Genomic DNA, 25,610 nt, shown 5'->3' with positions numbered 1-25,610 from the left:
CCCTTCAACTGAATAATGGATTAAGAAAATATGGTACATATACATAATGGAGTACTACTCAGCAGAGAGAAACAATGACAGCATGAAATTTGCAGGCAAATAGATGGAACTAGAAAATATCATCCTGAGTGAGGTAGCCCAAACCCAGAAGGACAAACATGGTATGTACTCACTCATAAGTGGATACTAGATATCAAGCAAAGAACAATCAGACTGCAACCCACAGACGCAGGGAGGCTATATAGCAGGGGGGACCCTAGGATGACTGTGGCTTATAATAAGTTTTGGCTTTACTCAATCACTGGGCAAGCCTCAGTGAAACATTTCACTATTAGTATAAGAATTTGTACTCTATCAAGCTGATAATAGAAAAAAATAAAATAAAAATGAAAAAAATCTGTATGTATTTTTAATTTAATTGTCACTCTATCCCTAAGAGGTATACATTATTTTGTTTCTTATCTTATAGATTTGAAAATCAAGGTTTGGAGACATTAAATAACTTGTTTAAGATTTCACAGGTTATTAAGTCAAGATTAGAATTTCCATGAGAAGACATGTTTGCTAATTTTCAAAAGACAGGTATATATATTTTACCCTTGGAGTAAAAGAAAGTAACTACTATGGTATGAGAGAAAACCAAAGGTTTATGTTTAGAGAAACTATTTGAGACTGAAAATAAGAAACTATCAGCAGGAAGTAATTCACAATTTGGCATATTGGAACAAAACAATAGAATTGAAAGCTAAATCACATGGTATGCCACCTTTCAATCTATTAAGGAAATAAAAATGAAATCAACCCAAGGTACTACTGTATACCTAAAACTAGCAAAGATTTTTAAAATTTAATTCTATGCTTTCACTACATGAGATCTGTCTAGACAATCAGATACTTTTATGCAATAACAGCACTGTAAGAAATGTCTGGCCAGCTGTGGAACCTGCATGGGACTGGACTCGGCCCTCTGCATACAGGAGACAGTTATGTAGCATGGTCTGTTTGAGGGGCCCCTGGCAGTGGGATCAAGATCTATCCCTGGTGCATGAGCTGGCTTTCTGGAGTCCATTCCCTATGGTGGGATGCCTTGCTCAGCCTTGATGCAGGGGGGAGGGGCCTGGTCCTGTCTTAACTGAATGTACCAGGCTTTGCTGACTCCCCTTGAGAGCCCTTACCCTTTTGGAGGAGGGAATGGGGGTGGGAGGGAAAAGCTAGGGGGCAGAGCGGGAGGAGGGAGAGAGGGCGATCTGTGGTTGGTATGTAAAATGAATAAAAAGTTTCTTAAAAAAAAAGACATGGGGTATGTGTGTGTATTGTGTTGCTCAGGATAATCTCAAACATCCTATGCTGGGATGACAGGGCCATGAACCATGACACCCAGTTTATATTTCAAATCAGGAAATGCCATGTGTCCAATTTTCCTCAGAAGTGGTCTGGCCTTTTAAAAAATATTTCTATATGAATTTTAGGACTGTTCTTTGCCTGAAATATGCCACTAGGATTCTGATGGCAGTTACATTGGATCTATATGTTCCTGTTGGTAGTGTGGACATTCTGATAAGCTTTATTCTGAGTCACAGGGTATCATTCCATTTAGCTTCATCTTCTGTTTCTTTGACCAGTGTTTTGTTTTTGTTTTTGGCCTAGACCAGACTGGCCGGGAACTCCCCAAGTCCCACCTGCCTCTGCTTCCTGAGTGCTGGGTTTATAGGTGCACACCACTAAGTCTAGCTCAAAAATTAAAAAAAAATATAGACTTCTAATCAAGCAATTTTTGTTAAAACATTAAGAATTTATGTTTAAAGAGTAAGACACAGCCAGGTTGGTGGTGGTGCATGCTTTTACTCTGATGGCACAGGCAGGCTGCTCTCTGTGAGTCAAGGCCAGCCTGGTCTACAGAGGTAATTCCAGGACAGCCAGGGGATATACAAAGAAACCCTATCTCAAAAATAAAACAAACAACAAAAAAGAGTAAAAGAGTAAGATACGTAAGAGTTTCAGAAAATGGTATGGCATTTATTGAAAGACATGTAGTTGAACTATAATCATGTAAACTTAAATGGCACATGATGATTAAATTAAATTAAATTTATCTTAATTTTGTATTTACATTTTCAGTCCAGATCATTACATTCATGCAGTGGCAAGAAGCAATGATTTTTTTTTCAAATGTCCATCCTCTTGAGAAATGCAAGAGAGTTCAGCTGAAGTTGTTATTTACTGTTTGAATATATGATAACCTAACAGTTTAAGAAAGCCAAATCCTAGGAAATTTAAATGTTATTTGTGATATACAAAACACACGAATATATATATTAACATGTGTGTATTGGCATTATATGTATGTTTATTATATATAGTAGTTATATCTGTTTTTTGCCTGTCTTTGAATTTTTCCAACATTTTGAACTGTTCAGATCTTGAGCCTACACACAAAGAGGATTATGGTAGCTTTAAGAGTCCATTGATGGGTTGGGGGTTCCTTCTGCTTTTCTGGGATATCAATAATGACATCTTCACATAGCTTGGCCTCAGAAAGCGTATCCTGTGAAGGAACTGTGTCTTCCAAGTCTTGATATTGGGCTGTATCAGAAGGTTCCTGCTCTTCTGGGACATCCATCACAATGTCTTCACATGACTTGGATGCAGCAGCTGCATTCTGTGAAGTATCGTGTGTCCAAAGCCCTGATACTGGTCCTGGGGCAAGTGAGGATGGCTTTGAACCTGCAGATACTGCATCTTGTGATGATCAGGAAAGCAAACTTGTGTGTTCAGAATGTTCCGAGTCTTCAGGAAAACTTTTTTTTTCTGGATAACATTTCATTGTTCTCCCTTTAAAATAATATATAAATTTATTAGTCAGGGGGCTCCTTCTGCTCTTCTGGGATATTAATCATTACATCTTCACATAGCTTGGCCTCAGAAAGTGCATCCTGTGAAGTATCTGTGTCTTATAAGTCTTGATGTTGGCCTTTATCAGGAGGTTCCTGTTCTTCTGGGATATCAATCACAATGTCTACACATGACTTGGATGCAGCGGCTGCATTCTGTGAAGTATTTGAGTGTGCAAAGGCCTGATATTGGCCCAGGTATGAGGATGGCTTTGAACCTGCAGAAACTGCATCTTGTGATGATGAGGGAACATCATCACTGAACAGACCTGTGTGTTCGGTATGCTCCGGGTCTTCAGGAAGACATTTTTTTTTCTGATGCCCTCTCATTGTTCTCCCTTTAAGACAATATAAATTTATTAGCCAAAAGTTATTTTTACCATTCTAAAAATAGTTCTGCTCTTTGTCCTCCCCAAATTTGAAGAGCCTGTATCATGGTACTGCTTTAGGTATGTTCTTATTTCTTAAATTACTAGAGTAAATCTTATGTCTTTGGGTTGGGGTGATACCTCAATCTGCAAAGTGCTTGCCACACAAAAATGAGGACCTGAGTTCAGTCCTCAGCAGAGGTCCAAAGCTGGGCATGCTTGCAGTCCTGTGCTAGTGAGACAGAGTTGGATCCCTGGGGCCCTCTGGACAGCGATCCTAGCTCAATCTGTGAGCCTCAGGACAGTGAGAGACCCTGTTCCAAAACCCAAACTGAACAGCTCCTGAGGGGCCACACCCGAGGTTCACCTCTGACCTTTCCTGCACATGCAGACGCTCCCCCTCCCCATATACACACTCACACTAACAGAAGTTAAACAGCTGTTACTTACCCAGGCGTCTTACTTGTTGTGAAATATCATCTCTGACATCGGATACATCCCACATGGCCAGGAAACAGCCAAAGCAAGAGCCTTCCTCTGCCTCTTGCACGTAGGGTTTGTAGGAGAATACATGGTAATGGGCAATGGCCACGAGAAGCATTTCCAGGCATATTATAAAATCCTACAACAGCCACAAAAATATTTATCATCTTTGGCTTTAAATCTAGTTTTTCAAAATGCTAACATTTTCAAAGTTATATAGGGTGTCAACTTTTAAAATATAATCCAGATTATATTCATATTTCAACATTTTTTCCACTTCAAAACATGACAAAACCAAGGTTTACATCTCTTTTGCCCTCCCTCAGTCAAGTATTTCTTAATCTGTTCCCCAAGGACTGAAAGGAAACATGCAGATATATGTAGACCAGGAATAAAACCATTACCAATCAGGACCTATGGGCCATTTCTCTAGGGCTCCCACTCCTCACCATAGAGCAAGCTAACAGTCTTGCTCACTGTTTGGATATTTGGGGCAACACTGTGTCAAACAGCTTAAACAGTAAAACCTCTTGAGTTCACTGACAGCACTACTTACTTGCAGGCCCGTGGTCACAGCTTCCGCACTCTGCCATTCCCAGGTACGCTTTTCAGAAATAACGCCAACCTTCACCAACAGTGCTATAAGGCCTGCTTGCCTGTATGTCAAGAAAAGGTAAATGTCAAATCTAGATCATGAAATGACCAACTGTTTATGGAATTAGGGGCTCGGGAGGGGGCTCGGTGTATAAAGCACTTGCTGCACAAGTGTGAGGACCTGAGTTAAAGTCACAGAAGCCAGGGAAGGCTGGCATGGTGGTGCACATCTGTAAACCCTGTGCTCCTGCAGTGAGCTGAGAGGTGGGTTAAGAGAACCCTGGGAAAACTGCAGGCTGGTGATCCTGATGTGTGCAGAGTAACAGTTAAGAGACCCCATCTCAAATGAAAGGCGAGGACCGATACCCAAAGCTGTCCTCATTTCCACATGCACACATGGCGTGGACATGTCGCTACTCACACAATAAACACATACATATCATATACACAAAGAGATTAAAATGTGCACCTAAAAACAGTGAAGTCCTCAATGTACCCCAGGGCTTCCCACTGTTCTGCCTTCAGGGCATATTTCAAAACAAGTTCTGCTTATATTAAATATACTCACCCAGCATTACAAATTTATTCTACTAGTTTCATAAGATGAATTTCATTATGTATTGTCAGAACTTCATCATTTGGCTCATATATCATTTTTGCTTTGAAACTATGTACAAACAATTAGATTCTAAGTTCTAACAGCTTGTAAGTAAAGGCTGATACTCAAGTGTATTTACATGTGTATTCATGACTAGAATTTGATTGTATTATTCATTCATTCATTTAGGTACAGGGTCTACCAATGGAACCCTCGTTGTCCTAGGACTTGTTATGCTGACCAACCTGTGCTTGAACTCAGAGATCTGGCAGCCTCTGCCTCCCAAATGCTGAGATTAAAGGTATGTGCCACCATGCCTGGATAATGACTAGGATAAAAAAATAATATTTATTGCTGGCTGTGTGTGTGTGCGCACACATGTAACATGTTGTGTGTGTGTGGAGGTCAGAGGACAACCTGCAGGAGTCATTTCTTTCCATCTACCTCGTGGGCTCTTTGATGGAACTCCAACTGTCAGGTTGGTGATGGCAAGCATCTTTTCCTGCTGATCCATTTCACTGGCCCTATTAATTTCAGTTTTGTTTTATCTTCCTTTTTAAGGCTTACTTCTTATGATTGGTGTGGCAGGGTGCCAGAGGACAGGTTTGTGGAGTTGGTTCTCTACTTCTACCTATACAGGGGTCCTGGGGAGTAAACTAAGTTCATTAGGCATGCATAGCAAGTGCCTTTCCCCAGAAAGCTAGCCTGCCAGCCCACAGCATATCTGCATTATAATACCATCGAGTCCCAGAAGTCTCTATAGCATATGATGTATGCCTTCAACTGCTAATGATTACTTCTGGCAGTGCAATTTCATGAATTCCTTCTCCTTTGCCCTACTGAACTGCTAAACTGGATCTGACTGTTTCTATAACTCTTAGTACCTATCCTGTCCTAACAACATGACTAGTTTGCTGTTTGCTTTGTGACATTGAGGACAGACAGTAGGGCAGTAGATACACCAGGCAGACACTCTGATGGATCTCCAGCCCTACCTTGTGTTTTAAAGGACACTCACTGATAAACATTTCCCTGTCATTAAATATTTTCTCCCCAGTTGATATTGTTTTATTTATGACAGATTTTAGGTAATTTATTCATTTTGAGACAGGGTCTCACTATGTAGCTGACTGGCCTCAAACTTGCTATGTAGACCCTGCTAGCCTTGAACTCATAGAGAGTCACCTGCTTCTGCCTCCCCGGGGAGTGCTGGGATTAAAGGTACACACCACCACACCCAGCATCAAGATATTTAGGCTATCTCAAATTATCTTCATCTTTTAAATGTCACAGTGGCCATCTGACTACTTCTTTGATTGTTCAGATACAAGATAACACAATGTGGCATAGGCTGCTCCACAACTTGCTTTATAGAGCAGGCTGTCCTCAAACTCACAATGTGAGATTCTCTTGCCTCGCCCTGAATACTGGGATTACAGGTATGTACCACCATACATGACTAAGATTATTTGTTTTTTTATCTTTTTAAAACTATTTAATATTTATTTTAATGTGCATGCGTTTTGCCTGCATGTATGTATATGATGCATGTGCAGTACCTGCAGATACTAGAAGAGGGCATTAGAACCACCTGGATCTGAAGTTACAGAAGGTTGTGAGCCACTAATCTTGTTAGCGTTGGGTCCTGAGCAAGAGCAGCAAAGCGCTCTTGTCTGCTGAGCCATCTCACCATCCCTGTTTTTGTAAATCTTACAAAAGCTGAAGGGATGGCTTTTTAAAAAGATGTCCTTGTGTGTGTCTGACTGCAAGTATGTGCATATGCTCACAGAGGCCAGAAGAGGACTTCAGACCCCTTGGAGCTAGAGTTACATGAGGTTGTGAGCCGCCAGACATGGGTGCTGGGAACCAAACTGCGGTCCTCTGGATATGCAGCACACTCTCTTAACTGCTGAGCCTCTCTCCAGCCCCAAAGGCATCTTCCTAGTTCAGGTTGGCCCTGAATGGTAGTCCTGCCTCAGTCTTCCAAGAGCTGGGATTACAGACAGGCACCACTGAGCCTGGCATTGTATTCACATTATTTAAAAAACTTCCTTAACCAACAGTTTTATTGGCATTTATAAAATGAGAATATTTAAGAGCAAGCAGTACTTACCAAAACAAGACAAAGGCTACCAGTTTGACACAAAGAAATTTGCCAACGGGTTTTATAGGGCTGAGCTCTTCCTTCAGCATGTTGTAAAGCAGCAGGAGGCAGCATATGGCAATCTAGAAACAAAAGCAACATTCAACATTCTGCATACATGCATTTTGCCTGCATGTATGTATATGATACATGTGCAATATCTGCAGATACTAAAAGAGGCCATTAGAACCACTTGGATCTGAAATTACAGAAGGTTGTGAGGAAGACAGTGACAGAACCTTTCCTTAAGGCCAAAATCAGAGTCTACTGACGTTTTAGTGCTTTTTTTTTTTTTTTTTTTGGTTTTTCGAGACAGGCTTTGTCTGTGTAGCTTTGCTCCTTTCCTGGAACTCACTTGGTAGCCCAGGCTACCTGAGTGCTGGGATTAAAGGCGTGCACCACCGCCACCCGGCTAGTGCTTTTAATATGTTGCTGAAGATGCATATATGTGAGATTTCTCAAGAGAGGTATGTAACATTTTTCCTGAATATGTTTCTAAGTGTTCACATACTGGAACTCAAAGCAATAAACAAATGATATGAACGAAAGGTTTCCTTCAGTCAAAAAAAAGGCAACACAAATTACCACCACTTTTATAAAAACTTGATTATTATTATTAGCTAGTCTCTCGTGTAACATTTACACAACACACACAGTTTATAAGGCAACACGTTAAATAAGTACAGTTTCAGCAAAACTGTGATCATGAAATCTACATCACACAAACCAATTTCCTTGAGAGCAGTGTGTAAGTCCAGCTGGCCTTACTTCTTAAAATAAGTGCCCACATCTTTAGAGTCAGTTATAATAACCAACCAGCATTTCAACAGCAAGAAGCATTTCTGGAAGCTTACTTTCCCCAATAAAACCAGGAGATACTTTATGCTCATTTAAAATACTTCAGGATATGAGAGCAGTAAAGCAAGAACCAAGCTCAGACCCTTGCACTGGAGCAGGACCACCCAGGGTGCATGTCACACACTCCCGGGCCCTGGGTTCTAGCTCTAGTACCATTAAAAACAGACTCTTAACACTGAGCCGTTTCTCTGTACATAGGAACTGTGACCCTCATGCTGGGATCTGACCCAGGGCTGTGTGATAGGCAAACACTCCAGGCACATTCCACAGTCATAACCCAATTTTCTAACATCTGTCATGAACTAAAATGAAATTTTGTTCCTCAATATCTTTTTCAACTGAAAGTAGCTAACTTTTGTGTATGTTTCATAAGTTTTACTTTTAGTATCTGTCTAAATGCCAATGGGAAGACCAAACTATGTCCACCGGGTTTAGAGTGTTTCCAGTCCTTTCTTATAATGGGCATTACATCCCAGAAGGCAAGAACACTTCTACCATTTCTTTAGAGTACATTCCCAGAAAAAAGACTGCTGGTCATGGAGATGAGCATGAGAGAAAGCTCTGGAGATACACACCATTTATTTCCATTATAGACTTCCTTCCTTCCTTCCTTCTTTCCTTTCTTTTTTTTTTTTTTCTTTTTTTTTTTTTTTTTTGGTGTTTTGAGAAAGGGTTTCTCTGTGTAGCCCTGGCTGTCCTGAAACTCACTTTGTAGATCAGGCTGGCCTCAAACTCAGAGATCTGCCTGCCTCTGCCTCCCAAATTCTGGGATTAAAGGCATGCAATGCCATGCTCGGCTCCATCATAAACTTCTAATAATTTATGTATTAGAAGTGTTTGTTACTGTACTGTAAAAAGCACTATCCAAAGACTTTAGATGAAATACACTTCAGCTTAAGAGAGCCTTTCAGTTCCTAGAACAGCACTCATTTTTTTTTAAAAAAGTCATTTTTAATTTTCCTTTAATTTTAAATATAGATCAGAGATTTAAATTTTTGCTGTTTTGTTTGCTTATTTATTTGGTTTTTTGAGACAGGGTTTCTCTGTGTAGCCATGGCTATGCTGGAACTCAATCTGTATGTAGACCAGTTGGCCTCGAACTAAGAGATCTGCCAGCCTCTGCCTCCCAATTAAGGTGTGAGCCACCACCACCTGGTGAACTCTTCCATTTTTATTTAAACTCTCTCCTCTCATGCCAATTAGACTTTTCCCTCTTAATGAATAGGTCTATTGCATTATGTTTTGTTTATTTAGAAGGCACATCATGCTTATCCCCACAAGGCTGTGGGGTCACAAGAGCAACTAGCTCTGCATGTAAGTCACCAAATCATTCATGAACATATTACTGTACTTCTACATTGTATAAAGGTATACATTAAAGCTGTTTCAAGTTCCATGTACAAATTAAAAGGTAATTTTTCCTCAAGAAATAGTGCCTGATAATATTTAGCAATAGAAACAAATTTAGTACAATTAAGAAGAATGATGATTTACTTACCACTTCTGACAAATTATTTATTATAACCAAGTAAGTCCTTGCATTGGAGAAACCAAATTTCCCTTCATTGTAGACACCAACCATTTCACATATCCTTAAAAATGGCAAAAATAAACTTTATGACTGACCAAGTAAACCTTATCTTAATATGTACACTTTAGAGACTTATTTTATGCATATGAATGTTTTACCTGCATGTATACCTGTGCAGAATGTGCATGCAATGCCCTTGGAGACCAGAAAAGGGCACTGGATACTCTGGAACTAGATTTTACTAAACCTCTGCTAGAGTACCAAGTGCTGTTAACACTGAATGCTCCACTGAGTGCTCTCCAGCCCTGAACACATTCTTAAGGTGTAGTGGTAGCAACACTTAAAATTTAGAGTCTGTTTACTTTAGTAAAGTCTGTTTACTTCAGTAAGTCTGTTTACTTTAGTAAGCCTAATTTTGGTTTTTCTGATGTGTTGTACAGTCTGCTCTCAAAGAATGTGAAAATCGTGGCAATCCTTTGCATTGTTCATTGTAATGGAATCCAGCTTTTATATACGTATTTACACTATTAATCAACATTGTTTTTCTATTTGTTTTTTCCATTTAAGAATAGAGATTAGTTTTTAAGATAGGGCCTAGTCTGGCATTAAACTCTCAATTCTTCTGCCTCTACCTTCAAGTGCTAGGATTATTTGCCATGAATCACTACACTTGTTTTCTGTCTTGTTGAGAATTAACCCAGGGCTTTGTGCATACAAGGCAAACACTCTTATCAACTGAGCTATATTCCCAGTCATGTATCATGAAGATAAAAGAAAAAAAGCTAAGGGAAGGCCATACTTACAATGCTGTAAGAGTGGTAATTAGTCTGATCACAGTGTACTGCAGGACTCCCAATTTGCATCGAAAGAGCAGCGTTCTGCAGAAGAAAGAGAACATAACATCTCAACTATTCAGTGGCATCAGAACATGGCAAAGCCTCCAAATTAAAATCACGCTGACAGCTGACACTAATTATATTGAATCCTGCCAATTTCGTTCTCCTAAATGATAGTAGGGTAAGAATGTGGTGGCAACATGGAAATCTGAAGACCATTTTGAAAATATTTAATAACTTTATCTCCTAAAGCCTCCCTTCAGCTCCACTATAGTGCAACCCAGAACAGAAGGAACAGAAGAAGGTGCTGGGACCTTGGTCTTTTCCTGTTTCCCACTCTTGCCATGATACACTGCAAATCAACAGGACCAAATGACCTGAGTCTGTGAGTCAAATAACTGATTGTCTCAGGAACTTTGCTGATAGAATTGATAGTGATGGCTCTAACTAACACAGGAGAAAAACGGAGGCACAAATGAACAGTGAGCTTGTGCACATGCATGTGTATAAAGCATTGACATTTAGGATGCAGCTTCCTGGTGAATGTGTTTACAGAAAGATTTCCTGGGACAAGGCAAACCACCCTGAGGGTGGGTGGCCATCCTCAGGCTGGGGCCCTGGACTGCACACGAGGCAGTGAGCGGAGTTCCGGCTTTCCTCTCTGCTTCCTGACAGCAGATGCAGTATGACGTCATGCACCTGCCACGTGCCTTTCCCACCATAAGGGACTGTACCCTCAACTGTGTTCCTAAGTTGCTTTTGTCAGTGACTTTGTCTCAGCAGGGAGACAAGTACAAGACAATTAGCTGCGTGATCACGTGCATGATCATTTAGGCTCCAATTCCCAACTGTATAAATGATGCTGATTAAACATTTTCTAAGGTTTTCTCCCTCATTACATTGATGAACTTTTCTATTGGGGTAAGCAATGTAAAAATAAATAAAAAAAACTTCTCAACATGTACATTGTAAAAATGTATTTTATTATCTTTCAAACTGTATTACGTGCTACATAGTGTAAGGGCTCTACCTACTGTCCCCACCCCTTGCAGAGAGCTGACTGATATTTCAGACCCACACAGAGGCCCGTTAAAACCAAACACACTTACTCTCCCATTGCCAATGGTGGACACCAGCAGAGTGGAATGGGATGCTGTTGCTGATCCTTTGCTTTCAGGTATAACATTATATTCGGGATCCGAATTATTAAATTATTTGTAAGGAAGATCATAAAGTTATAAATGGTGTAAGCTTCATATCAGTCTCTACAGGTATCGGCATATATTCCAACTTTGGGGAATTTTAAGGCCAACCACTGTGGAAAAGCACAGATGTTAAAGAGAAATGCTACTGATTCAGAAAATGCAACTGAAGGCATTTGTTTCTTTTTTCTTTTCTTTTTTTTTTCCCAGATAGGGTCTATGTAACCTGGGTGTTCTGGAACTCACTATGTAGACCAGGCTGGCCTCCAACTTAAGAGTTCCACCTGAGTGATGGGATTAAAGGGATGCAACACCACATCTGGCTAAAGCCATTTTCTTTAGTTGTGTCTACTGTGGAAAGTGATTTTTCCTTTTATTTTCTTTCTTGGGGTGGGGTGGGGTACAAATAAAAGACTTAGTAACTAAAAAGCATGATAGTGAACAATCAGCATCCTTATGAGAGTCTACATCTATGGGTTCAGCCAACCCTGGAGCAGAAATATTTGTAACAGCCCCTGACCCCAGGTCTGCACTCTGGCCTCAAACTCATGGAGGTCCTCTTACCTGTCTATGGCACTGATATTCTATCAGGTGTCATAAACCATCTAGAGCTGACCATAAGGACAGGGGGACACACTATGCTGATGCTAACCATTTTATATAAGGGAACTGAGCATCAGCACATTTTGATTCCTGGAGTGGAAAGTATTCTCTTGTGGCTTTAAGCAAGCGAGCAAGGAAAACAGCTACATATTAAAAATATTTGAAATATCTGCATTTTTCATTATAATATCTTCCTTACCAACACTAAAATAAGTGAACTTGGCCAGTTGCAGTGGTGCATGGCTTTAATCCCAGCACTTGGGAGACAGAGGCAGGGGGCTCTCTGTGAGTTCGGGCCCAACCTGCTCTACATAGTGAGTTCCAGGACAGCCAGAACTACATAGTGAGACCCTGTCTCAAAAATATAAAAACAAATAATAAGTAAAAACATAAAGAAAGAAAAATCTGGGTTGCGGTAGTGCATACCTTTGAGCCTAGCACTCAGGTGGCAGAGGCAGGAGGATCTCTGAGTTTGAGTCCAGCCTGGTCTCCAGGGTTAGTTCCAGGACAGCCAGGGCTACACAGAGAAACCCTGTCTCAAAAAAAAAAACAAAACAAAACAAAACAAAAAAACCTAAAACAAAAACAAAAACACACAAAAAACCATGAAAAATTTCACTATCAATCTCTTTTTAAAAGTCAATATTTTGTGTTTATTACTTTATTAAGCATTTTTTTTTGGTTTTTTTGAGACAGGCTTTCTCTGTGTAGTTTTGGTGCCTGTCCTGGATCTTGCTCTGTAGACCAGGCTGGCCTCGAACTCACAGAGATCTGCCTGGCTTTGCCTCCCGAGTGCTGGGATTAAAGGCATGTGCCACCGCTGCCTGGCTATTAAGCATTCTTTAGTAAGCATAGTTAAGTGTCAGAAGAGAAGCAAGGCGGTAGTGGCGCTCGCCTTTGATCCCAGCACTCACTGGGGAGACAGAGGCACGTGGGTCTCTGAGTATGAGGCCAGCCTGGTCTACAGTATGAGTTCCAGGACAGCCAGGGCTACATGGAAAAATCCTGTTTCAAAAAACCAGAAAAAAAGGTGTCATAAAAGACTTTTTAAAAAGATTTATTTACTTTATTATTTTATGTGCATGAGTATTTTGCCTACATGTATGCATATGTGCTATGTTCATGCCTAGTGCCTACAGAGATCAGAAATTGGGTTCCCTGGGACTGGAATTATAGTTGTGAGCTGCCATGTGGGTGCTGGGAATTGAACCTGGGTCCTCTAGAAGAGCAAAGTACTCTTTACCAATGAGCCATCTCTCCAGCCCAAGAATTCTTAATGCAATACAATGAAACATACTTACACTACATAAACTGTATACTGGGACCATCCAAAGAATCCTACAGAAAGTAAAACATAAAAAACACTTAATATGTTTATGATTTAAGTCAGTCAATAGTAGTAATAGCAAATACATTAAGATTTGACCTCATAATAGGTTTTTGAAGTTTGGGTTGTGTGAAATGCACCAAGTGTTGCAGAATCCCCCAGAAGGACACTTGTACCGTCACCAGCATGAAGATACCAGCAATAAACCATGCTTTAGTGTGTATTCCAACCTTGAAAAACAAAAGAACACATTGGTTTAGATTCTGATATTAAAACTATAAAGATCAATATTTTTGTCTTAAATTTCATTAGATTACTAATACTGCTTTGTATTTCCCAAATAATTAGTAGCAATTAAAAAAAGATTTACTTTTTAGTAAATTCTATGTATGTGTCTGTGTGAATATGTGCATGTGTGAGTGTGGGTACCTGCTGAGGTCAGAAGAGGGTGTTACAGAGTGTGGTAGCACACACCTTTAGTCCCAGTAACTTGGGAGGCAGAAGGTCTCTGTGAGCTCCAGGACAGCCTGACAAAAGAACCCTCCTCCTCCTCTTCCTCAAAAAAAAAAAAAAAAAAAAGAACATTTACATGATATTTTGCCCATTCCTAGTGTGTTATTTGCTTTCTGTATCTGATTCTTGTTTGCTGTTTATGAGCTATCTTGAGGAAATGCTCCAGTTAAGCCTCTAACCTTGAACACAAAAACAAAACCTTCCTTTAAACTTCTCAGTCCCCTCCACCTATTGTGCTATCATTTCTCAGGCTCCTTCGGAGTCAAAATCTTCAAAACTCATATATTCTCCGGATTCTAAGTTTCCACCACACATTCGTACTTCAACAATTCTGTTCTGGGTTTGGTCCTTCCAGCTTCAGTGATCACTAAGCTCCCACTGACCTTTCTACTTGTGAAGAGTGACAGGCAGGTTGGCAAGAGTGGACAGTATTCAGAATGTCCCCTTGAAACCCTCCTCCCAGGCATTCACTTCATTGGTTCCTTGTGAATTCCTGGGAAATGTCGGTGCCAGGTCTTTGCTGTTCCTTCTCTGTGTCCTTGATCTCAAGCATTCTTTAACTGCAGACACTGTCTAAAGTCTGACCATTAGTACCTAGGTGTGTTCCCCTTTCAGAGGTCGGAACTTAACCCCTAATGCAAACAGCCATATTTGGAGATAAAGCTGATGGAGACTTAGGTGAAATGAGGTCATAGTCTCATAGGGCTGGCAATCTCAAAATGAGATCGTTCAACCACCTGAGGATTCAGTAAGAGTGTGGCCATCTGCAACCTGAGAGTACCCTCCCTAGACAGCAACCTTCTGGCCCCCAGGATATCTGACTCCAAAATCATTTTCAAGACTGTGACAAAACAAATTCCTCTTGAAGGCACTCAGTTCATGGTATACACATGTGCTTCTGTGTGTGTGAGTGCAGGTGTGCATGTGTGGAGGTCAGAGGTCAGCTCTGGAAAGTCAGCTCTCCTTCCAACTTAGGAACCAGGGTCTCTTGTTTCTGCTGCTGTGCTGCACAGTGGAGGCTAGCTGGCTGGCAAGCTTCCAGGCAATTCTGTGTCCACCTCCCATCTTGCCATAGATGCCATTCAGGTGGGTTACAGAGAGGGAACTCAGGTGGTCGGTCGGGTTTCCTGGTTATTGCTCCACCTGCTGGGCCGTCTTCCACAGCCCAGTTTACGGCCTTTATTATGGCAGAGAGTAGATTAAACAAGACGTGTACCTGCAGTTGAAACTGTTCTGAGGTCCAGACTTGCATATCCAAGTGCATTATTTGACAGGCTCACCCGCACGTCCTCCATTAAACATCCCTGTCAGAACTTGAGGGACTCAACTTGGGGTGTTAGCAGTTTACACTGCAGATTAGAATTGGTCTTAAAGGTTCATGGCACTTTCAAACTACGCTTGAAGCTCACAGCTAAGAGAATACTAAGTGAATTAAGTACTCCAAGGAACACTAAGTGAGGAAATTATATTTATATTTATATTATGATTGCTATACCTAAATTTAGGTGGACATATTTTAAATAACAAAAAACTGAACAAATGAGAAATACTTAATGTCATATCATAAGAGTCTTAAATAACTATATGAACTATAATAAGAAAAGCCAACAAAAGTTTAGTGAACAAAATAACCCTCCAGACACGTTTGGACACATTATTTAACTAAAATATTTTCCACACTCAAAAGCGGGGGGTCATGTGCATGGTATGTCATAACTCTTCTAAAATAATAAAGTACTTTCTGGTTATTATTAATAATTCTAAGTTCATTTTATACATATATTACGGATATGTTAGGTATTCAGCTTGTAATACTTTAGTAATGTCACAACATGATGTCATGTTGTGACATCAACAAGTAACAAAAGGCTGCCGGAGAGATGAGTCAGGTAAGGGGCTTGCCTCCAACACTGCACTGATCTCTTGAGCTCAGTCCTCACTCAGCACTCATGCTGAAGGAAAGAACAACTCCCCCAACTGGTCCGTCCTCTGACCTCCACAAGTGGGCCATCCCATGAATACACCAACAACAAATACATAAAAAAAAAAAAGAAACAAATACACGAGGAACTTTTGTAAAACTTTTGCTTTGACTGAGGAGTAACTTCAAGTCGCCAGCATAACTCAGTTGGTAGAATGCTTGCTTGCCTCAAATGAAGAAAGCCCTGGGTTCCATCCCCAGCGTTGAATAAACAGAAGCACTGAGAATGTGGACGTTGGAGGACCATCCTAGGCTACAAAGCAAGTCCCAAAACAGCCGGTCTACATGAGACTTTATCTCATTAAAGAAACAAATAAAAGATGGAACTTCAAACGTAAAAACAATTAGCAAAGTCCAACTAACGGGAATCCTTTCGTTCCAGGAAGCAGGCTAAAAGCTTATAAAATCCAGAACGTAGCTTTCAAGGTAGTTTATCTGATCTGGTCAAGCCCTATATCTGCACAGCAGATATGATTTCAAGAGTAGTTTTCTGGGAACTGATGGGTACCGGCGAAGCATTCTAAGCAGCAACATTAACTATTTTTCTCCACCCGGTTCCACCTCCACTTGTAGCGGCAAAGTGAGATCAGACGGGTCTGTTTAATGTTCAGAGATGAAATGTTTTTCTGACCCCCAAGCATTAAAGGCTGACAAAGGGATTCTGTTAAACAGACTAAGAAAGGGTAGAGGTGCTGGACTCTCTTACCTTCTCCTGTTGGTGAAACTTCGAAACACCAAAGGTAACAAAGATCAGCATGCTTACAACATAAATGAGTATGACCAGGGGTCGGATCCATCGCCTCCAGTTTTTCCTATTGCACGCACAGGCCATTTTCATCAGTGAAAAAGCACTGAACAGCCAAGAAAATGAACCAAATCAAGATTTTGGCACTTTCACTTCTTTAGCTGTTTTCTGTGAAGTCAGACCTCAGACCTTTATGATTGGGCAGCTACGGAGGAGGGCGTGACTGTAACCAAGGTTACCGAAGGGTGTGGTGGGAGGGATGCCGAGGAGGGTAGTGGAGGACTGTTGGCTTCGCTAACTTGGCTGGTCTTAGTGGATCCTGAGGAGGATTCCGGAAGCTGTAGGGACTGGGGACGTTTCAGAAACACGTGCTGTATTACTCAGACTTTGTTCCATCTAAAGGAAAGCCTTAGTGTGGGACAGAGCGGAACTTGAGACAGGCTTGTTTTCTGAGAAGGCTCCCTGGTTGTCTTTAGGGATGGAATTAGAAACTGGCTGGAAAAACACAGAATAGGAAACCTTTGCTTAGATTTCAGTCAGTTGCTAAAGTTTAGAGCCCTAAGGAGGGATTTCTCTGCATAACTTCTGAACCAAGTAGAAGAATCATTCTAAAAAATAGCTTATTTGGAAGTAACTGCCAATATGAAATGTTCACATTTGGAACGTGTGTTAAAAAGTCCTACTCATTTAGAATTCAAAAAGTTGGAATTCTGACACCACATTCTGTGCACTCAAAGCTTTTAGTTGTATAGGTTTGCAGAGCAAACAAATGGCAAACGGGATCGTACGGTCTCTCTAAATCAAGGGAGCAAGCAAACATCTGTGTCTCAATTAGACTTGTGAATATATATGGCCTATATCGTCATCAACACTATCCTACATTCTTTACCTACAAGTGTTAGTTTTATGTGGTGCTGTATTATTCATTAAGTGGCACTGTTTACTGTGAGAGAAAAGCCAGGAGGTATGACAAAACCCACTGCTGTGGGATGGTCTGTTTGTCAAGTGTGTTGCTAATTAGTCAATAAATAAAACACTGATTGGCCATTGGCTAGGCAGGAAGTGTAGGTGGGACAAGGAGGAGAATAAAGCTGGGAAGTGGAAGGCTGAGTCAGAGAGACACTGCCAGCCACCACGATGACAAACAGCATGTGAAGATGCTGGTAAGCCACGAGCCATGTGGCAAGGTATAGATTAATGGAAATGGATTAATTTAAGCTGTAAGAACAGTTAGCAAGAAGCCTGCCACGGTCATACAGTTTGTAACCAATATAAGTCTCTGTGTTTACTTGGTCGTGTCTGAGAGGCTGTGGGACTGGCGGGTGAGAGAGATTTGTCCTGACTGTGGGCAAGCAGGAAAACTCTAGCTACAACCCACTGTAGGAGTTTATTAGGAGAAGGAACAGAGGGGAATGTGCTTTAGGCCTATGGAAGGTTATGCATGGAGAGAGAGGAAGAAGGAGAAGAAGAGGGGAGGAGTCTGTGACCTGCTTTTTATGGATGCCCCTGCACGTGAACATTTGGCCTTAGGAGCTCTGCCATGCGTGCACATAGACTGTGTGATCACACTGTGTAAATTACACCACCATGCAGCTCAGGGATTATATAGGACATAAGGGATGACTAAGCCTCTTGCTTGGTTACTGAACATGTGTGGTCATGTAGCAACAATATGAGTTGATCTGCACAAAAGTACCGAGAGACAGGCAGTTTTCTGTTTCACAGATGAGAAGTTTCAAGTGATTGATTTGCCCAAACATTAGCTGTTTTCTCTGACCTTGGAGTCTGCTTGATGTTTAAATATTTGGTTTGTCATCATCTGCAACCAGGGAAATTCTGCCTTTTGGCCACGTGGGCAAAATGCTGTGGCCCCAAGTCTCCCAGAGATACAGATGGAATAGTGTATTCTTGTCACACTGTGACCCAGTGCCTGGAGACTGACTTCCACAGTCTTTTCCCCTATTCCTCCATGATCTCTATTTTGCAACTTTTCCTTAAAGGGGCACTACAAATTTTGTGTGGTCGAAACTAAAACACCTGGTTAGGTGGAATTCCTAATCTTTAGTGAATACCTTGTGTATTGTTAAAGTTCAGAAAATAAGAGAAACTCTTGCTCTGTAACCAAATGTCATTACTATTTACTTCTTGGAAATGACAGTCTAGCAGGGGCTGTTTCTGTATGTTCAGCCACACACACTCATTGCTGCCTGCAGTCATCTTCCCCGTTCTTTCTCCTGGAAGACCATTTTTAACATAATTTCTGAAAGCTGTCTCAAATGCTCTAGCACCATCCTTCATGTTTTGTTACCGCCATTAAATGTTTGTCTGTTTTTCTTAGACTGTGAGTTTCTCAGAAAAAGCTAAAATTCTTGAATTATTAAGAGCCATTATTAAAAACCAAGGCAATGAAGAGACAAAGGTGTCAGATGCAGACGTGACTCTGCATGTGTTTTTGAGCTGGAATTCATTTTTGATGAAACATCTAGACAGCAACAGAGAAATCAGAAATAGTGAGTTTTTCATTTAAATATGTTCACTCATAAAGGCTCTGCTTTATTTTGAAGATGTCCTTCCTTCCTTCTTCCTTCCTTCTTTCCCTCGCCCTTCCTTCCTTCCCTCCCTCCCTCCCTCTCTCCCTCTTTCCTCCCTCCCTCCCTCCCTTCCTTCTTCTCTTCCTTCCTTCCTTTTCTTTATTTTTCCCTTTCATTCCTGACAGTCTCTCTGTGTAGTCCAGACTGTCCTGGAACTCACAGACACCCACCTGTTTCTGCTTCCTCAGGGCTAGGATTAAAAGTGTGTGCCACCATGCCCCACAGTTGATAGTCACTGATTTTAAAGCAAGATCTGCTGACTTTACAGGGCTCTGTGATGAATTCAGAGAGAGAGAGAACAAGGGCCTGTAAAGCCAGGGCTGAGAATAAAGGCCTCAGCTGTGTCACTCGGTACATAGAGGCTGGAGGCCCTGGCCCCTTGCTTTTGTTCTACTCTGGTTTCCCGTGAAATCTTCTAATTCTCGCCTGAGTAGCTGCATCTTTGCCCTTGCCTAGCATGTTTCTAATGTAGAAGTTCTGATCCCCCCATATCCTCAGCAAAGAAATATTATATATATAATATTACATTAATATAATATTATACTAGAGAGAGAGAGAAATAGAAACACACACACACACATATACACACACACACACACACACACACACAGAGAGAGAGAGAGAGAGAGAGAGAGAGAGAGAGAGAGAGAGAGAGAGAGAGAGAGAGAGAGTCTGTATATAGCCCTAGCTGTCCTAGAGCTTGCTCTGTAGACCAGGCTGGCCTTGAACTCAGAGATCTGCCTGCCTCTGCCATCCAAGTGCTGGGATTAGAGGTGTGTAATTACACCCAGCAGTGATAGCAAAGATACCTAACTATTCTATTTCTTAGGTATTTCAGCCCTCAGAAGAAAAAGGAAGGAAAAAGTATGCATGCCCACACAGTTTAATTGTAGACATTTGTGTATTCTGTGACAGCTGTATCTGTTTTCCAAAATTTAAGATACAGATTAAAGTATCTCAGACACTTCTGTGAGCTCCAGCAGCCTGTGTTCTGTCGGCACACACACTGGGAGCTGTAATCCTAGGTCAGTCGCCTGTGTTTCTGACCTGGATTTATGCTTCTCCTTGGTCTTGATTTCTTCATTCCAGACACCATCCCCACATTCGCAGAACTTATCTGAACAGTTTCTGATGGCTTCCTATGCTTTACAAGCTTTACTTTTCCAGTTTTTCCTCTGGTTCACTTCCCCGGCACACGCACTTTTACCCTGGGTTTTGTTTGTTCCTTGGTTAAACCTCTGAGATAAATATTTAAATGAATATTTGAATTTCCCTTGCCCTTAACCTCAAGGTGTGCTACTAGAGATACTGGATCCATGACTATCGGCTTCTCTAGTTTCCTCACAACAAAACTGACAAAGTGCCTTCTCCTGCCCGGTAGATTTCTGTAATGAAGGTGATTAGCTGAGGATGGGATACTGTGAAGGTGTAAACAACCTACTGTAGTAATAAATTACCTCGTGTAAAAATTAGTACTCTCTAGACGGCTTTCCAGCCTTCTTCCTTCCTTCCCTTCCTTTCTGCTCCTGTCCTCTCCTCTCCCCTTCCCTCCTCTCTCTCTCTCTTTCTGGCTCTCTTGTATCCCAGGCTGACCTCAAACTTGCTACATATCCAAGATCCTTGAACTTCTGATCCTTCTCTATCTCCCAAGTCCTGGGGTTACAGGGCCGCAGTTCCAAGGGCAGTTCATGCAGTGCTGGGATTGCACCTGGTGCTTCACGTGTGCTGGACAACTGCTTTACCGACTGAGCACTAACTACAGCCCAGCTCTTATTTATTTCCACCAGCGTTTTGTTTTCAGACCAATTTAAGTGACACTTGTCAAGCATCAAGGTGCAAGCTAAAAGAAATGAAAATGAAACCCCTGACCCTGTGTGTGTGTCTTGAGACAGGGTCTCATTCTGTATCTCAGGCTGGTCCCAAGCGTTGTAATTCTCCTGCATTAGCCTCCCAAGGGCTGGAATTGCAGATTTGAGCCATCACATCTGATTTGGGAAAAATCCTATTAACTTAGCAGAAATTGTGTTACCTAGAAAAGTTGAGAGGAAAAGTTTTTGTGGCAAGGATGATGATTCCGTATATTATAAAAAAAACATGAGAAATGAAAAAGTTATACTGAAAATTTTTATGATTTTAAATAAAAATGAAATGTTATTTGTGCATTACACGGTGACCCCCAAAGAAATCTTTGACTTGTACAAGCAAGGGGAGATGTTAATCCTGCCGGAGGAGAATAAGACCACTACCACAATTTTGAGCCAAATTTGAAGCAAGCTTTAATTAGACACTGACTAGGACAATGGACTCTGGCCAGGTCCATTCCTGGATTTCCAGAAAATGGCCCGGAGTCACATTTTGCAGAGGCTTAAAAAGACAAACCCATAAGGCCACAGTATTTCCCATCAGGTCCAGTCAGTGGCAAGCATATAGCTTGGCATACTACTTCCTCCCTGTGTACCTCTTGCCTATGTCCAATCAGGGCAAGCATACATCCTGATGCACTTCCTGTCTGCATGCCTCTTGCCCACATGATCAAGCACATCCAGTGCAGTTAGGTCAACCAAACTTGTTTAGGGGAATTTAATCCCAGCACTCAGGAGGCAGAGCCAGGCAGATCTCTGTGAGTTCAAGGGCAGCCTGGTCTACAGAGTGAGATCCAGGACAGGCACCAAAAAAACTACACAAAGAAACACTGTCTCAAAAACCAACCAAGCAACAAAACAAAACAAAACAAAACAAAAACTGAAATGTGACTTTGGCTCTCACAAAAGATTAGAGGGAGGGTTTTGTGCTAATGTGAAGAGTGAGTTTTGTCTTCAACTATGAGGAGAATGCCCTTTGGAGGTGGAAAGTTTTGCCTTTACTTTTCTCACATATGTTGGGCTGCTGAGTGCCCTTGTGTAAGTAAACACATAAGCATACATCCTGAATGGGTCTCATTTACGTCACATGAGTGTGTGCACATGTGTCCTGCATTTGGAAGTGAGTGCTCTGTGTGTTCCGTGCTGTGAATGGAGTCCACCAGGCTTAGCTAGTGCAAACAATACCTGTTTATGTAACATCTTCCCTCTGTAGATAAGGGTTGGAGTTGACTCCTCCTCCTCCTCTTCCTCCTCCTTCTTCTCTTCCTCTTCCTCCTTCTCTTCCTCCTCCTCCTCCTCTTCCTCCTCCTCCTCTTCCTCTTCTTCCTCCTTCTTCTTGGTTTTTGAGACAGGCTTTCTCTTTGAGTCTACTTGTTCTTCTTTCTATAGGAAATGTGAGTGAATAAGCACTTCCCTTATTGGCAGTGCTACTGTGGGAAGCTGTGGAACTTTTGGAAGTAGAACCTGGCTGGCAGAAGTAGGGTGCTTGGGGACATGCCTTGAAGGTTACACTTCTTCTCAGTTTGTGTCTCCTCCCTCTGCTTCTTGATGTTCTTCCCGAGTTCATGGAGTCCGGCAGCCATGGAACCCTCAGAAACTGTGAGCCAAAAGCTTTTTTCATGGTAAGTCTTTCTGCATCAGGATTTTGCTGCAGTCATGGAGAAACAACTAATATATTGTATAGTATATGTTCTGCTGTGTACTTCCCATGTTCCTCTCCTGGAAAAAGAGGAAAAGAGGGGAACACTGGCTTGTGTTTTCCTTTCCAACTTGGTCATTTCCTGGAACCATCTCTAGGTCAGGATAAAAATCAGTCAGAGCTTTCAGTGCTCCCACATTCTCAGAGTTGTCCCCAGGAAGAAAGACTTGAGGGACACGGTATCTTGCTTGCTTGTAATTTTTTCTGCTGTCATAATAAAAACCACTGACTTAGTGGCTTAAATGTTTGTTCATTTTATTTCTTTGTTGCAGAAGTCAGAATCTGGGGCAATGGGTCTCAGAGGGCTGAAAACAAGAGGTTGACAGCACTGTGTTATTTTCTGGATGCTCTAGGGGAGATTTCCTCTTCTTGTTCACTGGAGTCATTGTCAGAACCCTGTTCCTTCCTTTCTGGACAACAGCTGCCGACAGTTCAAAGTTTTCAGAGAATGTACACACTCCTTGTGAAGAGGTCTAACTTAACATGAGTGCAGCCATAATAAGCTGCAGACTAACAATACTGGGACTAGGCCTCACCATTACAATAACCAGGAAAAGCCACAAACTGTACCCTGTGGGGGACCAATCAGAATTGAGACAAACAAGTACTAGATGCTCCAGAACATTAAGGACAGCTTACATCACTTGTATATCAGTTGCTAATTTCCTTGCAGCAATGCCAGTATCAATCCTTGTTTGACAAGACTTCTGTGCCCCACTCCTACCCAGTCAGGAGTTCAAACCCCATCTGAATCTGGAATTCCCCTACCCCCACAATCCTTTACTTTTTAAAAACCCTGCCATAACTGAGCTCAGGGCTTTTCCTGATCCAGCCGCTGTGTTGGAACAGACAGAGAGTCCAAGCTCAAGCTTGCAATAAAGGCTCTTTGCTTTTGTATATGAACTCAGACTCCTGGTGGTCTCTGGGGGGCTCATGATGTGGGCAGGACACTTGCTATTGATCTGTCTCCTCCAACTTTGAAGCCAGCAACAGGAGATACTTATTCCTCCATCTTACACTCTTTTGTTTTTATTTTTGAGACAGGTTCTCATTATGTGGGTCCTAGATATACTGGAGCTCACCACATAGACCAGACTGTCCTTGAGCTCATGGAGATCTGCCTGCCTCAGCCTCCCGAGTGCTGAGATTAAAAGTGTGTGCCACCACGTCTGGCATTTTATTTATTTATTTGTTTGTTTTATTTGTGTGTATTATGTCCATGTACCACAGTGCATTGGTGGAAGCCAGAGGACAACTTGGGGGGGGGGGAGATTGGGTCTCTCCTTCTGCTATGTGGGTCCCAAGGATCAGACTGAAGCTTGGTGGCAAGTGTCTTTATCCTGGGAACCATGTCCTGGCTTCATATCTTGAGGTTCCTAATCAACCTGCAAAATCCTTTTTGTCCTGAAAGATAACATAGTCACATGTGCAGAAATCTTTGGAGATTCATTGTTCAGTCTAACACACCTAGTGACATTCAAAATGATGTCACTTGGAAACAGTCTTCCACTTCCACCCCTCTGTCAGCACTCAGCTGTATATGTAATGCATCATTATCCAGGCTTTGTGCCTTGTGCATTCACTGGAAAGTGTCTGGGGCTGGAGAGATGGCTCAGCCATTAAAGGCTAGGCTCACAGCCAAGAAGAGAAGTGTCTAAAGACAACTCTTTTATAGCATACAGGATAAGAGGAGGGACACAGTTAAAGGGAAGGGGATGAGTAGAGTTTTCTTTCTTCTCCCTAGATGGAAGAATATAGCAACTCATGTGGTACAGAGAAAGAATGGTAACATCTCATTGGCTATGAAGTACAATCAATGGCTGGCCCAATGAGTATCCACCTTTCATAGGAGAAGGAATAGCTTGAGATCTGCCTTGCAATAGCTAAGAACTAAGCACATGTACAGACAGGTGAAGGCCAGATATACTGCTGAGGAGCCCTGCACACATACACATGTGCACACACTTCAGACACACATGTATGTATACACATGTGTGTATACATAAATGCACCTGCAGCTAACCAGTAGTATATCAGTCTGATTTCCTGCTTGTGGAGGGAGGGTTATTATGAAAGGAATAACCATGTCCTGTGGCCTTTAAAACTCATTCCAGAGGGCTAGAGAGATGGCTCAGAGGTTAAGAGCACTGGGTGCTCTTCCAGAGGTCCTGAATTCAATCCCAGAACCCTCATGATGGCTTACAACCATCTATAATGAGATATGATGCCCTCTGCTGGTGTGCAGGCATACATGCAGGCAGATTACTGTGTACATAATAAATAAATCTTAAAAAAAAAACAGGGTTGGGGATTTAGCTCAGTGGTAGAGAGCTTGCCTAGCAAGCTCAAGGCCCTGGGTTCGGTCCTCAGCTCCGGGGTGGGGGGAACCCTCCTTCCACATGACATATTATGCTAGTAAATCATAAGCAACATAACCCATAAGAGGCTGTGGGGAAGGGCTCCTTCCTTCTGTTTGGTCGTGGCTATGAGATAAGCCAACATGGGTACAAACAAGAAAATCCAGGAACTATGGAGAAGGAAGCAGTCTGATGAGATGTGCTTTCTTCTTAGAGTCCTCTGCTGATGCCTCTCTGTACTCTTCAGGGCTCTCACTCCACCCAGGCAGATAAAGTGTGAGACTGGAAAAGATGGCCACACCAAGACAAGTCCCATAAGGAAGTGCACCATGTGACTGTAAACTGCTAATCCTAAAGGTGGGCATACAGCAAGCCTGAGTGGCTGGAATTCTCGCTGGGTTGAAGATTCCTGGTAGAGACTCAGAGCT

General features: G+C 41.8%; 2 protein-coding genes across 2 annotated transcripts; both read right to left on the bottom strand.

The window, feature by feature from the left end:
- Nucleotides 1–2,078: 2,078 nt before the first annotated feature.
- Nucleotides 2,079–3,875, bottom strand: LOC131911930 (transmembrane protein 184C-like). The gene is made up of 3 exons (XM_059264354.1): nt 3,710–3,875; nt 3,110–3,229; nt 2,079–2,724 (listed from the first exon to the last, which is right to left on the bottom strand). Exons 1-3 carry the CDS (start codon nt 3,858–3,860, stop codon nt 2,414–2,416), a joined length of 582 nt encoding a protein of 193 aa, XP_059120337.1. The 5' UTR covers nt 3,861–3,875; the 3' UTR covers nt 2,079–2,413.
- Nucleotides 3,876–4,148: 273 nt separating this feature from the next.
- Nucleotides 4,149–22,709, bottom strand: LOC131911147 (transmembrane protein 184C-like). Its single transcript, XM_059263086.1, is given in 9 exon segments — nt 4,149–4,398; nt 7,048–7,160; nt 9,434–9,527; nt 10,270–10,344; nt 11,412–11,617; nt 13,409–13,445; nt 13,534–13,664; nt 22,312–22,509; nt 22,596–22,709. Coding segments are annotated over 9 exon segments (1,164 nt in total). The 3' UTR covers nt 4,149–4,202.
- Between the last annotated feature and the right edge of the window lie 2,901 nt (nt 22,710–25,610).

Source organism: Peromyscus eremicus, chromosome 5, assembly GCF_949786415.1.
Source record: "Peromyscus eremicus chromosome 5, PerEre_H2_v1, whole genome shotgun sequence".
Taxonomy (NCBI): Eukaryota; Metazoa; Chordata; class Mammalia; order Rodentia; family Cricetidae; genus Peromyscus; species Peromyscus eremicus.
Note: the sequence above shows the minus strand (reverse complement) of the source record. Positions and strands in the feature narration are given on the sequence as shown.

Excerpts from the sequence above, each read along its gene's own strand:
- LOC131911930 (XM_059264354.1), bottom strand. The coding sequence starts at position 3,860 with ATGCTTCTCGTGGCCATTGCCCATTACCATGTATTCTCCTACAAACCC. Across the intron at positions 3,230-3,709 it reads ACAACAAGTAAGACGCCTGG|GGAGAACAATGAGAGGGCAT; the intron begins GTAAGTAACAGC and ends ATTGTCTTAAAG. Across the intron at positions 2,725-3,109 it reads ACAAGATGCAGTTTCTGCAG|GTTCAAAGCCATCCTCACTT; the intron begins GTTCAAAGCCAT and ends CAGTATCTGCAG.